At 43.7% G+C, this 16071-nt stretch overlaps 1 protein-coding gene across 2 annotated transcripts; it reads right to left on the bottom strand.

The window, feature by feature from the left end:
• Nucleotides 1–306: 306 nt before the first annotated feature.
• Nucleotides 307–14067, bottom strand: LOXL4 (lysyl oxidase like 4). 2 transcript variants are annotated; one of them, XM_081954317.1, is made up of 15 exons: nucleotides 13973–14067; nucleotides 12770–13063; nucleotides 11570–11736; nucleotides 11117–11322; nucleotides 9880–9918; nucleotides 9108–9324; nucleotides 8493–8679; nucleotides 7948–8102; nucleotides 6973–7140; nucleotides 6596–6758; nucleotides 5665–5908; nucleotides 5024–5139; nucleotides 4755–4891; nucleotides 4438–4549; nucleotides 307–4305 (listed from the first exon to the last, which is right to left on the bottom strand). In XM_081954317.1, exons 2-15 carry the CDS (start codon nucleotides 13035–13037, stop codon nucleotides 4235–4237), a joined length of 2250 nt encoding a protein of 749 aa, XP_081810443.1. In that variant the 5' UTR covers nucleotides 13038–13063; nucleotides 13973–14067; the 3' UTR covers nucleotides 307–4234. The 2 variants fall into 2 exon arrangements, with proteins under 2 accessions (XP_081810443.1, XP_081810444.1); XM_081954318.1 differs by having other exon boundaries at nucleotides 8493–8676.
• Between the last annotated feature and the right edge of the window lie 2004 nt (nucleotides 14068–16071).

The raw sequence follows: 16071 nt of genomic DNA, 5'->3' as shown, positions 1-16071 counted from the left end.
CCAACAGAAGATTGGCCTTCATACTGCTTGAGGTTGAACATTTTGGCTCCTTATGTGTGTAATATCATTTATTAGTTAATTGTGAGGATTATGAGATTTAGTTTCTACAGATACACTACTGGAATAGAATCAGATCCCCTGTCTATTCAGATAATCCTGAGCTTGATAACCAATTACAGGTAGTTCTTAGCCATTTAGCAATCATTCGAAATTATGAGAGAAACTCCATAAACCGCTTAACCCGGATTTGAAGTTATGATGTCTGATCACATGGTAACCTACCTTCCCACTCTAATGGTTTTTTAAAGTCCATGTTGAGCGATCTGTTATTGTCAACCTAAAGAGTGTCAAAATTTTCTCTTTTATCAGCTGAAAGAGAGAAAAAGAGGCAGTGTTTTTCAAATTTCACTTGTCTCTTCTATTCATGAAATGGAATTTCACATCCAGAATGTCAATACTTGAACCATTTTTGACAGCACTTCAAAATAGCTCAATTTTCACTCTATTTTGAACTTCCGGTGAGAACATGGTGAACTAAACTTCCCTGGAGTGAGGATGGTAGAGATTGGTGGGCAAAGAGTGAATCATGCTGAAATCTCTCCGGAGAAAGGAGAGATTGTGAGATCACCTACATGTATTCTGGACAGCTGTTTCTTACAAGCGAACTGCAGGTTTGTGAAGTTGGAGTTGAGGGATTCCAAATAATGTCACAGTTATAATGTAACCTATATGAACGTAAAGCTTGGCCAAGATTAATTTCATATTTTTTTGAGATTACCTTTTTACTGTCTATGAAGAACTCTGAAGAAACTTCTTGGATGAGAAGTGAAACATCTTCAAGGAAAAACAAAGTTAAATTGCCTTTTTAAAAAGTACCTACCCTGTTTCCCTGAAAATAAGACCTCCCCATATAATAAGCTCAATCAGGCTTTTGAGCGCATGTGCTAAAATAAGCCCTCCCCCGAAAATAAGCCTTCCCCGAAAATATTGCAACACAGCAGCAGCCATGAGGTGACCACACCCACTGCCTCCTGCACTTCAAAAATAATAAGACCTCCCTGAAAATAAGGCCAAGCGCTTATTTCAGGGGTCAAAAGAAAATAAGACCCTGTCTTATTTTCGAGGAAACACTGTACATGTTTATTGCTTTTCAAATATTAAGAAACTTCAGAACAGCAAGAATTATGGCATTCACTAGGTGACTTTCCTTCAACCCTTTATGAAAGAAGTTTAAGGACGAGATTAAGAATTTAGAAAAATTCTTTTTGGGGGGAATAAATGGCAAAAGGTTGATTAGAGTATTGTTTTTTTTAAATGTTTTAAATGGACTGAAAGTCTGTATGAAATTGAAATAAGATTTTGGAATTAATTATAAGAAGCTTTCCTATACAGAATCGCTGGTGTTTTGAATTCTGAAAAAAATGATAAGATGGGACCTTGAATGTTGGACACAAAAGGGAACTTGGGGGAGCTAAAGGTTACAATTAAAAGAGATGTCCACTTAAACTTGGCTTACTAGTACAGAATGGAGCAAAACATTTTAACATTGGACATACTGAAGGATATTTGTGAATAGGATGTCTGCCTAGAATGTCTAGATAAACTGCGTGTAAAATGATTTTTTTTTTTTTTTTGGAAGACGAACAGGTTCTACTAGATAAGTCTGATATTGATTTCAACATTTAAAAATGACAAACAACAAGAATAATCTGGAAAAAAATGATATTTTTGGTATACAAATGAAGCCATCTGATGTCTTAATAATGAGAAGGGGCATATAAATAACAAACAGAAGAGCGGTTTGGATAACTTTCCTATATTAGATTTACAAAAGAGACCTCTTGAAGTTTTGAAGGATTTTATGAGATGAGACAAAGGAAAATAAGTTCTGGGACATATTTGAAGAGATTAAAGAACAACATTGTGAAACATAAGGAGAATAAATATAAAGTTGGTTTATTTGGTCAAGGTTAAAAATCATTTCTATTTTTTACATCTTTATTTTTTTAGTTTGTATTAGCTTTTATCTTTTGAATTGTAACATTTAATACATTTATTACAATTTTCCCCCTCCATTTTCACACCTAAATTGAAGCCAATCTTAATTTTTTTTCACTTCTGTTGATCTTGAACCCCAGAAAGCCCCATGAGCCAATCAGTTCTCTCTCCGGTTGAGAGTTCAGATGATGAGAATCATTGCCTGAATTACCCCAGTTCTCAGAGAAATTAAAAATCTCCTGACTCTCCCTACTTCACCCAAAATAGATTACCACCAGCCCAGTAAAAAAAAATTTAAAGGAATTGTTCCAGAGGAGTCACACTGCTGTGAAGACTCTGTTTCAGCTAACATACAATTGTGCTAGTTGTGAATTTGGAAGAATTGTATATCAGCATTTTTGGGACCAGGTTCTTTTCCCAGGGAGTGGAACCTCTGATGGGGCATTAGAGGAAAAGGGGATTGGCCTCTGCTAAACTGTTCCCATCTCCCACTGCACCCCACATCCACTTCTGAAGGAGAGAATGTTTCTCTGCCTCCCCCCTCGGTTTCCTTGGATTCATTATGAAATAAGATGAGCTCCATCACCAAGAAGGCCAGACAGATTAGCATATTTCTGGTTGCTTGTTAATCCGCTGCAAGATTAACAATGAAGTGAGCACTCCAACTGAGCTCATTTGTAAGAGAAAAAGCAAGCTTGCTTTGGGGAGGGGGAGATTCCAGTTATAGTACATCTCCACTGTGGTGCTGGAGATCAATGGGGCCGTTGAGTCTTGGCTTTCCTGGGGGCAGGCATAAATCACTCCCATCCATTCCTCTTCTTTCCCTGACATGAGCCTGAGAGGTGCCTTCCCGCTTCCACCGTGCCTGATGTATTGCAAGCTCCTGCCTATAGCTAGGCTTTATTTGTTTCCTGGATGAACACTGCAGTGGGGCTGCTGAGGGAGGCAGGTGCCACTTCGCTATGATCAACTCTTTCTGCCCGACTTCTCCCTCATAGGCACATTGGCTTGCCTCATTCCTACTGGGAGATGTGTGGGTATTCCCTTTGGGTTTGAGGCATTACTGCTTCCGCCCATCTCTACCATTCTCTGCTTAGCACTATCCTCTGCTCCCCTGAGCCAGTCTGATGCTGCTGCTTCTGAAGCAGTATACTTCCCTGCTCCACACACGTGGGCAGACAAACAGACCGGCTGCGTGCTGCTTCCATGCTTTCTCAGCTGGTCTTTGTCGTTTCGAACTCGCATCAAAAAAGTGGATGGCACAAGAATCTGTGATTTCTCTCATTCAACCATGACTATCATTATGTGGTTCAAAAAGACTTTTATTGGCAAGGTCAAAAACTCTATAAAATGTGGTACAAAATGGCACCTTTTTTTTCTCTTGGGAGAGGCTTGTGATTCTTCCCTGAGCAAGTGATCCCCAAATAATATTTTACGCTTCCTATTAGCCATCACGGTTCATTGCACATTACTAACCCCATAATAATATTGTTGCACTTCCCTAATCTCTTAATATTTAAACTAATAGCATGGCCCAACTGGTGCCTTCTTACAGGAGGACTCATAGGTGCTTTTTCTGCATCCTTTGGTCTGACTTGAATTCTTGGATCTGGAGGTATCTGCATGAATGGCAGGACGAAGCTCTTCTGCATCAGAGGTAAGGTGGGTATGCATGCTTGGGCCTACTGACATGCTGCATGCCATATGCCTTGGGGCGAAGAATGATATGTCTTGAGATGGCTGGGAATGTCTTGAGATGAACCAGCTCCTGAGATAAAAGCTTGTCATCGGATCGTGCTGGCTGAGGTAGTTTTTCTGGGTGTGTTACTCACAGCCCTTCTGCCAGCAAGGCAAGAGCATGGCCCTCTTTGCCTTTGAACTATTCTCTTAGCTGGACATGAGAAAGACTGTAGTGTCCTCCATCAGGTCATTTCAGTCCCATATTTGACCATTGTTGCCAAGCTGAATAAATAGAGAAAGCAGACCAGACAAGCTGGACTGTGTAATGGAAGGCAAAGTAGTGATAGTCACAGTATGGCCATTCAGTCTGTATGTGGTGCCGCTGTGTGTGAAAATCCTGGACAAATGGCCGGGAGGGAAGAGGCTCTTGAAAGAATCTGTCTGCAGAGTCTTAGCTGCTTGGATTCTACCATCGCTCACGTTGGGTTGCCTTGAGCCATGAGAAGATCTAGATCCAGGTTCCTTGGGAATTCCAGCTGCTTCTGGAATATTTGCCTTAGACAAAGTTGCTGCTCAGTCTCCGTTGTGCTTCCTCGTCCCACTCTATCCTGGCCCCATACTCGTCACCTACAAACAAGGCAGAAGAGGAAAGGAAAGCTATTAGCCCAGCTGGCAAGGCCCAAGGGCAGGATACATCTCCAGGCTGTGGTGCACAGTTTAGCTTCCGACTATAGTTAAGGCTTTCTGTGGTGTTTATACCTGTATGGCATCCATGCAGCCAAATACGATGTCCCTCATACTGGCACTGACAGCGAAGGGCATTGTTGGAAAAGTCGGACTCTGCTACCTCGTGCTTAGGGTTCACTATAACCTGGCAAAAAAAAGTGGGTGGGGGAAGGGAAAAGATGCTAGTAGTTCAGGTTGCTTGCTCTCTTCTCATCTTCTCTGTGCCCCTTCCCAGTTTTAGTTTTTTTAAAAATCCACGACAACGCAACTGACAACAAGGGCCAAATTTATGCCTCCATGCTAATATGCCTCTGTGCTCAGACCAAGTCAAGATTCCTTCCCAGACGTACCTGGAATATGTAACTCCCAGGGGGCACATCCGTGATATCTATCCACTGGCAGTCGATATCATGTCTGTATGTGTCCCAGCAGCCTACACTGACACCCTGCTCTCCAAAATTAGCACAGGCAAAACGCCGCTGCATTCCTATATGGAAGAGAATAGACTAAGTGGGAGAGAGTAGGCCTCGCCTCACTCACGATAGATGTCTGATGTACACATGTAGCATTTGGTTCTAACGTTACTGTTCACTTTGGTGTCTCGTGAATTTTCTCTTACCTTCTGGGCAGTTGGTGTCCTCCAGACAGAAACTGGCCTTGTGTCCCTCAGCCACTTTGGATCCATTGAGTGTCAGTAAGTCGTAGTGTGTGAAAACCTCAATGCTGTGGAAATGTCTGTGGGATGATGAAAACGAAGAATCAGAAGGTCAGGACAAAACTATAGCTTGGAAGAAACTGGCTTGTCTAGGCAATAGCCAAACAGTCCTTCCTGCTACTTGTGGCCACGAGAAGCAAAGATCTGCTGAGCCATGAAACAAAGCAAAGTAGACGAATTAAGTGGGGCTTTTGGCTCAGTTGCTATTATAGCTCTTCATCCGTGCTCAACCATAATGATAGCTTGAGCATAAACATTGCTATTTTCCCAGATGCAACAAACTGAGCTCTCACCATAAAAGAGCTGGCTAGGGTGGATATCTTTCAGTGGGACACGTGAGCTTTAACTTACAGGAAGATGAAAAGGCTAGGTTTAGAAAAGGAAAAGTCTGGACGTGTTTATTTTTAAATGAATAAACAAAAATACCAAACAGGGATTAACAATTTCAGTCTCAAGTTGCACATGTGCATTGGATAGCAATAGCACTTTCATATGACAAAGAAGCACATATTACTGGCCATGGTGTGTCAAGAACTGCCCATTACCTGTGGCATTCATGCCATATCCATGCATGACGGCCAATTTTGGGAAGGAAGTCAGCCCGGCCCAGGTTATGGATCTGAGAGGAGAAGCGCAGCAGGCGTCGATATCCCTCTGGCCAGTTCATACCATCAGCAGAGGCAGAAAGGCAGCCTTCCTCATGGGCACAATACAGCATGTTCAATGGGCGGTCCTCAAGATAAGCTGTCTCCTCTACCATCTGGGCATTCATTACTAGATCTGGGGCATCTAAGAAGACAATTTGGGCATGAAGCCTTAAATCCATACAGTGAGAATTCTAGGCCCATAATGTTAGGCAGTTGATATCTCAGTCCAACTACACCACATTCTCCAGATTTGTCCATCACATTATATCCCAAAGGTGCTTTTTCAAAAGGTAACTGGACTTTCTGGTTTTTCTTTAAAGACGTCTCATTTCTCATCCAAGAAGCTTCTTCCCTACCATCCAGTCAAGACGTTTCATTTTTCATTCAAGAAGAAGCTTCTTGGATGAGAAGCGAAACGTCTTCAAAGAAAAAACAAGGAAATCCAGTTACCTTTTGAAAAAAGCACCTTTGGGACAACCATGACCTGGATGACGGACAATCTCCATAAACACCATACTATATATTTTGCACTCTCTCAACATTTCTTTCTTCAACCTCAATACAACAATCAATCAATCAGCCTTTGCCCTTGGCCAGTGTTTCTCAACCTTGGCAACTTGAAGATGTCCGGACTTCAGGTCCCAGAATTCCCCAGCCAGCGAAGTCCAGACATCTTCAAGTTGCCAAGGTTGAGAAACACTGCCCTAGGCAAAAAGGTGGCTCTCATAACTGCTCTGTTGCGTAAGATAGCTGCTCTACTACACGTGATCTTACTGCCTTAGCTTTAAACACCCCCAGGCCTGGTCAGACCATTCCTATTTCCACTTACTCTGGGCACAGGTGACTCCTGCAACAAAACGGCCTCCTCCATTTGGGCAATGCACGGGTCCATGGTGCTCACATTGAAGGATAGACAGTTCTGTACCTTTACAGCGCACACCACTCAACACCACCTCAGACGCATCTGTATTCCCCTGCCAGTACCATGTTTCCTGGAATAGGAACAAAAGAGTAGGAACCAAATAAATACAGGCTCTGAATTTGAAATCCTTGTCTTGGAGCTTCCTTTAAGCCCTTGCCCAACTGTGATTAACTTGAAAGCTTGGAATATCAGGTATCATATTTGCACCTGAGTAAGAAAGCAGGCATTGTGCTGGTGCACTCAGTACTTAACATTGTGAGTCAATAATGCAGGCAATCACTTACCTGGAGAGCATGGCTTGCAAAGCCCAGCCCCATCTGTCGACAAACCACCATGGCCTCCTTGAGTCCCCAGTGTTCCCCACACACAGCACCCCAGCGGAAGGCACTTCCTCTGGGCACCAGTATTTCTACAACACCTTCCTCTGAAGTGCGCCCACCAGCCAGACGGATCTGAATGGATGAAAACTGGCTTAATAGAGTGGAAGAATTGTGATGTAACGAGATGCATGTTACAGGTGAATCCAAAGCTACTTTGGCATCCTTAGAGTTTTTGACAATTTGGATACAGGTTTCCTTATGCATAATGCATAATGGATTGTATGAAGGCCATTCATATTTGTCAAATGGCGTGGCTCTTATTTTGCAGCCTGCGAAGTTGTGGTAGCAGTGGCGGGTTTCAAATTTTTTTAGAACCTCTTCTGTAGGTGTGGCCTGCTTTGTGGGAGTGGCTTGCCAGCTATGTGACTGGGTGGCAGTGGCCAACTTGTAAAATGTGGTGAAAGCCAAAATGTTGGCTCAGAAACTCTGGCATTTGAAGCACGCAAGTCTTAAAGCTGTCAAGTTACAAGACCCTTGCACCCCTAACCCTTTAGAAAAAAACCCCAGGGGTGTTCAAACTGCTTTAAGACTTGTGGACTTCAACTCCCAGAATTCCTCCTCTCGCTCTTCATCTGATGATGTGCGGACAGGCGGGGGAGGGAGCTGGAACCGGTTCTAAACGGCACTGTAGATTTGTGGAACCTCTTCTATAGAAGAGGTTAGAACTGGCAGGAACCCACCCCTGTGTGGTACCCTATATATACCCTATATCCAAGAAAGACATGGTCCCAACAGCTCTTTATTCATTCCAAACATAGTTTACTCTTTCTTAGGTCAGCTATACTTTCTCTTTTGGGGTGTTTAGCAAAAGTAGCCCATCTCCTTGTATTATTCATTTCTCTCCCGGTTTTGTTTTTTAGCCAAAAAACAGGATCTTACTTGACGTTGGACATCAGTTTGGGGTACATTGCAGCGGACGGCAACATCATTGTCATGCCGGCATCCTGTCTGAGCTGCTTTTTGGGACCTGCAGTCCATCAGTGATCGTTCATGTCCCCTGCACCGCACTCTTGTTAAATGGATGGGACCAAGTCCTGTAACATGAATTATTCTTGATAGGAATTGTGTGTCATACACACTACGCCCCAAATTCTTCCCCACGTGCAGAGTTATCAGTCTGATTCATTCTCACTAGGGATACATGGATCTTCCTAGTCCCCATTCTTTTTCTTTCGCCCCACAACTCAGTCTTCTCCAAATTCATCCTCTTCTTCCTATTCCTGAAATTTATCTCTGGTATTGCAGGAATTCTGTCATCCTTTCTGGATTTTACTTGCTTCTGAGAAACTCCATGAAATGTTTCTTAGGAGTAATTTATCTAGAATCTTCCTTCTCCTTCCATATTTGTCAAGGATTCAAGTTTCCTACTTTGAGCCTTAGTACACCCGCCCACCCGCTCACTTTATGATTTCCCTTCCACTCACCTTGGCCCAACTGTGCTCCTGAAAGAGCTTCTCGTGCAGTGCCGTAACCTAACTGCCGACACACCACACTGGCAGCAGGTAGATTCCAGCCTTCATCACACACAGTGCCCCACTGGTTACCTATTAGCACTTCCACACGCCCTTCACCTATGTGTGCACCTGCACGGAGACGCACCTGGGGTTCCTGCTGGAATGGAAGTAGAGATTAGGGACTAACAAATAGAAGGAGTGGTATTTATGAAAGATGGACTTTTGTTCTCTGTCAACAGCAAAGAGTGAAACCAGTGGGCTTCCATCTAAGGTTTTTTAGCTTGCAGTTCTCCTCTTTCATTCTTAACATTTTATGAAAGTTCTAAGGCCACACACATGTCTTCCTGTAACTCATTGGTCTTTCAACTGCCATTCTAGGATGGAACAACTATATAGGATCGATTCAATGAAGCACTATAAACCCTCTGTCTGAAATCATCCTGACAGAAAATTAGACTGGTCCTTGTCCTAGTAGAACCTATGGTTTCGCTGTGATCAAGGCTCTACGCTATGAATATTTTGAGCCTACCTGTCAAGATATATATGAGACTTTTAATATTCTTTGGGAAATGGTTTTCTTTTTACCTGCTTGGGCTTGCTATGGCTGGTTAGCTTAGCTTTCTTGGGCTGGAATTCAGGACCGGCTATACAGCTGACCAAGGCATGCATACCATGTGGGCAGGCACTTTGATTCTGAGCTTTTGGAAGCTCATGTAGTTTGCATTCACCCAAGTGAACCTCAGTGCCCAGGCATTTAATCTGATGGATCCAAAAGGTATTCTTCTTGCTCAGGCTTTTTAGGCTGCAAAACAAGGGAAAAATTATTGCCTTTTGTCAGATAATAATCTCTCTGGCCATCCTCCAGAAGGCTTTTTCCATGGCTGAATTGAAGTGTTATCCACCCATCCTTGAGTTCGCGGAAAACTGTACTAGCGTGAAATTTGCTGCCCCCACTTACTATCCTGTTTCTATTGCCTTTGTTTCAAGTCACTGGAGTCACCTGACTTTGCTCCAAGGTGACAAAGCCTAGCAGAATTTATACGGTTTGAGTCGGTCCTTCAACGGTGTCAGCATAAGGAAGAAACTAGTGTAACTGGCACATGACTTCAACCTGTCCCATTCATGGTTAGTAAAGAAAGGATGGCAGCATTATTGGAACACAGCAGAAAAGGGTCAGCCATCCAAAAGGAAACACCATCATTAGGCACAAATGAGGAGAGGCATTGAAATTTGGTGAATTCACTGCTTAAAGACCCAGGAAGCAATCATGCAAAAAAAAAAAATCTAGAGGCTCCAGAATGTCCTTTTCCCAAATATTGACTAATGCAAGGTAATAAAAAATGAGCCAACTCCTTACCTGGACCTTGGATCCTTTAGTTTCTGATTCCAGAGTTTCCTGAAAGATTAGATGATCTAATATAAATGCACTTTGGCAGGAGCGTTAAAAATTCCATTGCAGAAGCAGTAGATACATAACTCAGATTCTTCACTGTGTGCTGACAATTTTTTGTTGACTATTTTTAGGTGGTTTTCTTTTTTTTAAAAGAACTCGTTCTGAACTCTCATTTCCATGAATTACCAAGTACGCTGAAGTTATAGTCCTTCGTATTCTCATTTGTTCTTTTTAGGAAAGGTGACAGCACCATCCGCAGCAACTAAATTACCTAAAGCCCCTGCCACTCCTGAATCAGTACCTGCACAAAATGTTCCCATAAATAAACTGCAGAGCTATGGCTATCATCCTAGAAAAAAAGAGAGTACTTGAAGATGATGGAGACCAGAGCTTTAAGTACATCTTTACCTATGTGGTCAAGAAAAAAATATGTGTCCAAAGATCTTGTTGGCATTCAGAGAACGCATTCATCTTCCTCAACCTGGACACTCTTCCACTGCCCTATCAAACATGGCTGTGTATGTGACCTAACTTTGGGAGGACACACCAAGTTAGGATGGTGTAGACCAGTGCTTCTCAACCTTGGCGACTTTAAGTCCTGTGGACTTCAACTCCCAGAATCCCCCAGCCAGCACAGCTGGCTGGGGAATTCTGGGAGTTGAAGTCCGCAGGACTTAAAGTCGCCAAGGTTGAGAAGCACTGGTCTAGACGTTGACCCTGGGGTGCTAGTCCCCACAGAATTGATGCATAAGCCAGAGCCAAAAAGTGCAGGTTCTGTTCGATCTCTGAGAAGCGCAGCCTTCACTATATAATTACCCCACTGCGGTTTGGCTGAACCCCATGGTAAAATGGCCCTGGCATCCACAACTGCTTATTGCAGGACTGTATTTAGAAAGAGAATAGTGGGTGGAGAGTGTAGAAGATGGACAGAAGGAAACAAGCACATGGAACGACCGGTGTGTGGGGAGAAAAAGAACCCACAAAATCACAGGAATTGGACAGGCCTCTTCATGAGAAACAAAAGGAAATTTTTAGACAAGACAAACAGAAACACCCCTGTTTTCTGTACTAAAGAATCGCCTGATGTTTATGCTGCGCCTTATGTTGCCATTAAAAGGAGGACCCTCCATGGTATGCCTATCTCTTTCTTCATCGCAAATATAACATTGTACATGTAGCCCTTTGTGCTTCTCACTCGTACCTGTAGAATCCTGTGGCCACCTGTCCATCATAGGGGAATCCCAGCATCCCACACAGTACACGAGTATTGTTCCGAGTCCAGCCAGCATCGCACACCTGACGCCAGCGTCCCTGGAGCTTCACTTCTACCGCACCTTCTGTGACCGGGGAACTTAATTTGGCCCGGGCCAGTATCGGCTTGATCCGTACCTCTTCTACCTTTGAACCCTACCCAAGAGAAAGAATGGACATTACTCTGCTTTGGGATTTGCTGTTAATGAAATGTGAAATGAATCATCGAATGCACATGCTCAGCCAGGGCGCAGGGACAAAACCTGCTGATCTTCATTTCCCCGTATGATTACCTTTCTATGGCCATTGATCTCAGCAGGACTGCCAAATGTGCGCACATAGAATTTGCTCCAAATTATCATTATAGAAAGGAAACAACTCCAGCCTCTCATCAGGTCCTCACCTGCAGCTGGATATGTGAAGCAGCAGAATTGAGTCGCCGGGGCCCTGTGCACACCACGCCACTATCTTCATTGTGGTTACAATCAGTTACTCCCCAACCATTGGAGGCACATTCAACCAGGGAGCTTTCAGTACCCGAGCAGCGCATATTGTCCAGCCAGATGGGACCTGTAGATACATAAGATCAGAAGTAGAAGCCCTGGTCGCTCTTTTCAATGTTTCATTTTCCCCAGCCTGATCTCACTGCTTTTCCTAGGAAAAGCCATACTATTTCCTGTTTATACTTGTCGGCTTTGCCGGTCCTTAAATTCAAACATCACTTGTAATATACGTGGATCATTTCGAGAAATCAAGCAAATATTGTTACATAGAACAAATTATTTCTATATCACCAAAAAGAACTTCTTGTTAAGTATATATTTGATGAAGCATAGGAGAAGTGTAGGAAAATGGGAAACATCTGGATAGAGATCAGACTAGTGCAGTCTTCCCCAACTATGGTAAATACCCTCCAGGTGGAATACAATCCCCATCATTCCCCATCAGAACAGCTAATAACATTCACATTCCAGTATATCTGAAGAGCATACATTGAGGAAGGCTGGATTGGTGGACAAAAAGGCCCAGAGAATGTGGGAAATCTGGTTTCATAAATTCTCATCCTAAATACAAACATATTTAATTTCATTTACATTAATTTAAGATGAGCCCACTATGGCCAACATGTTGTTTTTTTTAATCAGACTTTGTCCCTATTTTCTTTTGGCAATGTTTGCCACTTACAGATTTTCACCGGAAGTTGAAGTGAGCATAGCCCAAAATACCCACAGTATTGCAAGAGCCCACTTGTTATACAGAACTGTTTTGATAATTCTTGCTGAAAGAGAAGAATTATTGTGTAACGTTTGGGATGCAATCTCCCCCATCTTTCAATTAATGGTGGTTTTGAGCCAAGGAAAAGTAAAATCTTGTGGTTCTCATAATCCCAGTACTTAGAACAGGAAAATACATAGCCCACTTACTTGAAAGCTACTATAGAGCTTAAACATTTAGACCAATAATTTGAATACTTTCATACTAAAGACCATCTTTATTAGTGAGTTCCCAGCTCTTGCACTGAAAATGGGTATTGCGACTCAGGTCCACAAGCATTAAAAAGTACTTGAGATCAACCACAGTTTCCATCCTTGCCCGTCCTTACCATCTCCTGAGCCATATTTGGAGCTGTGAGCCCAGTTTATGGCCTGATCATAGCCCAGCTCTCTGCAGGCCACATTTGCCACATGGATGTTGAAGTCATCATCACACACTGTGCCCCACTGTCCTTTGTACAGCACTTCCAGACGCCCTTCACCTGCTTGACTCCTGGGCCCCACCAAGCGCAGCTTAATTTTGGGATGCTTTGCCCAACTAGGCACTTGAAGACATAGGAGGAGGAAGGTAAGAAGATACCCCTGCAGAGGGAGCATCTCTGGTCCAGTGCTGTTGGAGACCCCTGGGAGGGCAAGGAAAATTGATAAAGAAGCATGGAAAAAGAAAGGGTCAGTGGCACTTCTTATCAGAGGATTCCTCTTTTTTAAAACGGACAAGACAATTTATAGCAGCAATATAAAAATAACCAGGAGGAAATGTGTTTTTTTTTAAAAAAAAATCAGTAGCAAATAATCATGCATTGTAAATTATTCATTAAGCACTTAGCAATGTGGACTCATTTTAAGATGACCCAGGGCCTCCCCCCCTCCCACTTCCTCACCAGAAGGAGAATGACAATGGGGGAAGCAGGCATAGATGAGCCTGCCCAAGGCAGAGCACAGCAGCCCAACCACCCACAAGAGCAGGATGGGGCCTTGCCATCTCCTCCAATATCCTGCCACATCAGTAGAGTGAAAGGATTGGTTGCTTTTCTATATTTGTGACCAGGATTTTGAGAGGCTGCAGGAGATGTCCGATTCCTATCTGAACACACGGATGCCTTTCCATGCAAAGCACAGCAGACACAAGTCCATCCCCATCTCACTGTGCCCATTGATCTCAATCTAACATACTACACTGAGGGGTTTGATTTATCCATTCCATGCTGGTTTGGACTGGGCTAAAGGACAAATTGGGCTTCTTCCCCTATATTCAGTTCCAGAGGAGCTCCAGGGGCACTTAACCAGGGCAAGTCAGAGGTATAAAGGATTTTATCAGCAATTAGCAGCCTTTTTTAACGGGGTTTTTTTGGGGGGGGGCGGAGTATCTATTTTACGATTCTAGCCCATCTTCAACTTTCGATTCAGTCCTTCCAAGTGAAAGAGATTGTGTGAAAGCAGACGCCCCTCACTCCCCAACTCCACCTCCCTGCACCCCAGACAGCAGCCTCCAGAGTCGGTCTTGTAGGCTGATCATCCAGTTAGTTACTCACCTGCAGTCTCTGAACGTGGGGAAGAGCTGCTCTCCGGAGCCCGACAACTTCTTGTCAGCAGCTGGACCTCCGGGGGGGGGGGAGGCTGGTCGCCCGCTACAAAAACCTCTGGCTGACAAGAGACCCTGGCGAAGAAAGCGGCCGGCGCGAGTTTTGCCAGCGTCCCGTCCCGTCCCACCCTTTTTATCCGCGGCATCCGCCCTTCGGCTCTGGCTCCTGCACGGATCTGGGCAGGGCGGGCGAGCGCCTCACAGTACCCGAAAGGGCGCCTCCCCCCCAGAGGGGTGAAAAAAGGTGCCCCCGGCCCCTCTGCTTTTGGGTCTTCCCGGACAGGCTTCTCCCCCCCCCCCCATCATGTCTCAAAGGAGCCGCAGAACCTCACTAATAAAGCGACCCTATTATATCTCTTTACAGTGTGTGTGTGTGTGTGTGTGTTTCTGGCGTCTTCACCTGTTGGGTTTCTGCAGTACTTAAAAACGTTAGCAGCAGGAAGGGCAAAGAGGCATTTTGCAAGAGGAAAAGGGTAGGAGCAACGTGGGTAAGGAGGAAGGAGTCACATTTCAAGGATGGGAGATTTGCAGGATGCAGGTGCTCCCCCTCCCCCCATGGGTGCCCCTCAAATCGGGGACCTCGTGGACTGATCAGGCCATCAGAAATACAAAGTGGATTTTTGTGAAAGGCTATTTGCAAGGTTAGAAGATGAAGAGATGGCCCTCCAAGAATCAGCTACCAGATCTGAACTGCTGAACTCTAGATCATCACCAGAGGACGTGAAGCACTACCGAAGAGGTTTCTGTACCTCTTTGCTGCCACCTGGGGGTCACCTGGATCCTTACATCTCTGATTTGGTGGACCCGGTGAAGGCTTCTTTTCAGGGACCCTCCTGCACCCAAAGAGTGTCCAGCGCTTTGCATTATGGTTTTTAAAAAGCTCCACTTCCATCTCCAACTGCAACTCAATAATGGAGGGTGGAAGTTGTTTTGAAAAACCTGTGGGAGTGTCTTGTTCCTCTATGGCTCCTCTTTCCAGTCTGAGGATCTAACCTATTGTTTACACTCCCATGCACAATAACCTTTTAGGTATAATCCACCCCACATTATTTATCTGTATTAATTTCACCTAACTCAGTGGTGTCCAAACTTGGGAACTTTAAGACTTGTGGACTTCAACTCCCAACTTCAAGTTTGGACACCCCTGCTCTATGGTCTTCTCTATGGATATAGTCCTTAGTTTGCAGTAGTTACCTGTAGTTCTCCGTTTCCACCATCACCATCACCACCACCTGCTTTCCTGGTGACTTACAAGGTTGTGCAATGTTCAGCCTGTTTGTTACATTATTTGCTCACTGGATAAATTCGGTGTCATCGAATTCATGTAAACACAGCTATACTTTTTCTCCTCAACAAAGAAAGAGTTCTGTCATCTATCACTGATTTTTCTTTTCAAATTATATCTTGCTCTGTAACTGAGGAAGTCTCGCAACTAACACACAATAGATATATTTGAAATAGGTGTGAAATCTTATGGATATAGCAATGATAGTTGTATTTCTGGGGAAATTGGAGATTGGTCACCAGACAGCTAAGAGCCACTAAATAAAGGATCTGAGAACACTGCTACTCTTCGTTTAGCTCTTGCTTGCAACTTTCTTCTTTATGGTGTTGCTCGGTATGAACAACTCATCGTCAACAATAATGAAAATTAATCACAATCTGTACTACAATGAAAATAATAAATAAGATGAATAATTCTTGAAAGGAATTATTATTCCTCTGAAAGGAGTGGCTATCATTTAAACCAGTGTTTCTCAAACTTGACGACTTTAAGTCCTGTGGACTTCAACTCCCAGAATTCCCCAGCCAGGGGAATTCTGGGAGTTGAAGTCCACAGGACTTAAAGTCGCCAAGTTTGAGAAACACTGATTTAAACCATGGTTTGCACTTCTCAACCAAAACCAGCAAAGATAATCCATGGCATCTCTTCTGTATTTGTTCAGGTTAAAGCCTGTTTCCTTTTAAAAGCATTGAGAAAAACTTGAAGAAAGAAAAATGTAGATAGCTCTGTCATCTCCAATCCAAGCAGAGCCTGTTTTGCCTTAA

Source organism: Natrix helvetica, assembly GCF_964273705.1.
Source record: "Natrix helvetica genome assembly, chromosome: 5".
Classification (NCBI taxonomy): Eukaryota; Metazoa; Chordata; class Lepidosauria; order Squamata; family Natricidae; genus Natrix; species Natrix helvetica.
Note: the sequence above shows the minus strand (reverse complement) of the source record. Positions and strands in the feature narration are given on the sequence as shown.

Excerpts from the sequence above, each read along its gene's own strand:
- LOXL4 (XM_081954317.1), bottom strand. The coding sequence starts at position 13,037 with ATGCTCCCTCTGCAGGGGTATCTTCTTACCTTCCTCCTCCTATGTCTT. Across the intron at positions 8,680-9,107 it reads GCCATAGCAAGCCCAAGCAG|CAGGAACCCCAGGTGCGTCT; the intron begins GTAAAAAGAAAA and ends CTTCCATTCCAG. Across the intron at positions 7,141-7,947 it reads AAACTGATGTCCAACGTCAA|ATCCGTCTGGCTGGTGGGCG; the intron begins GTAAGATCCTGT and ends TCATCCATTCAG.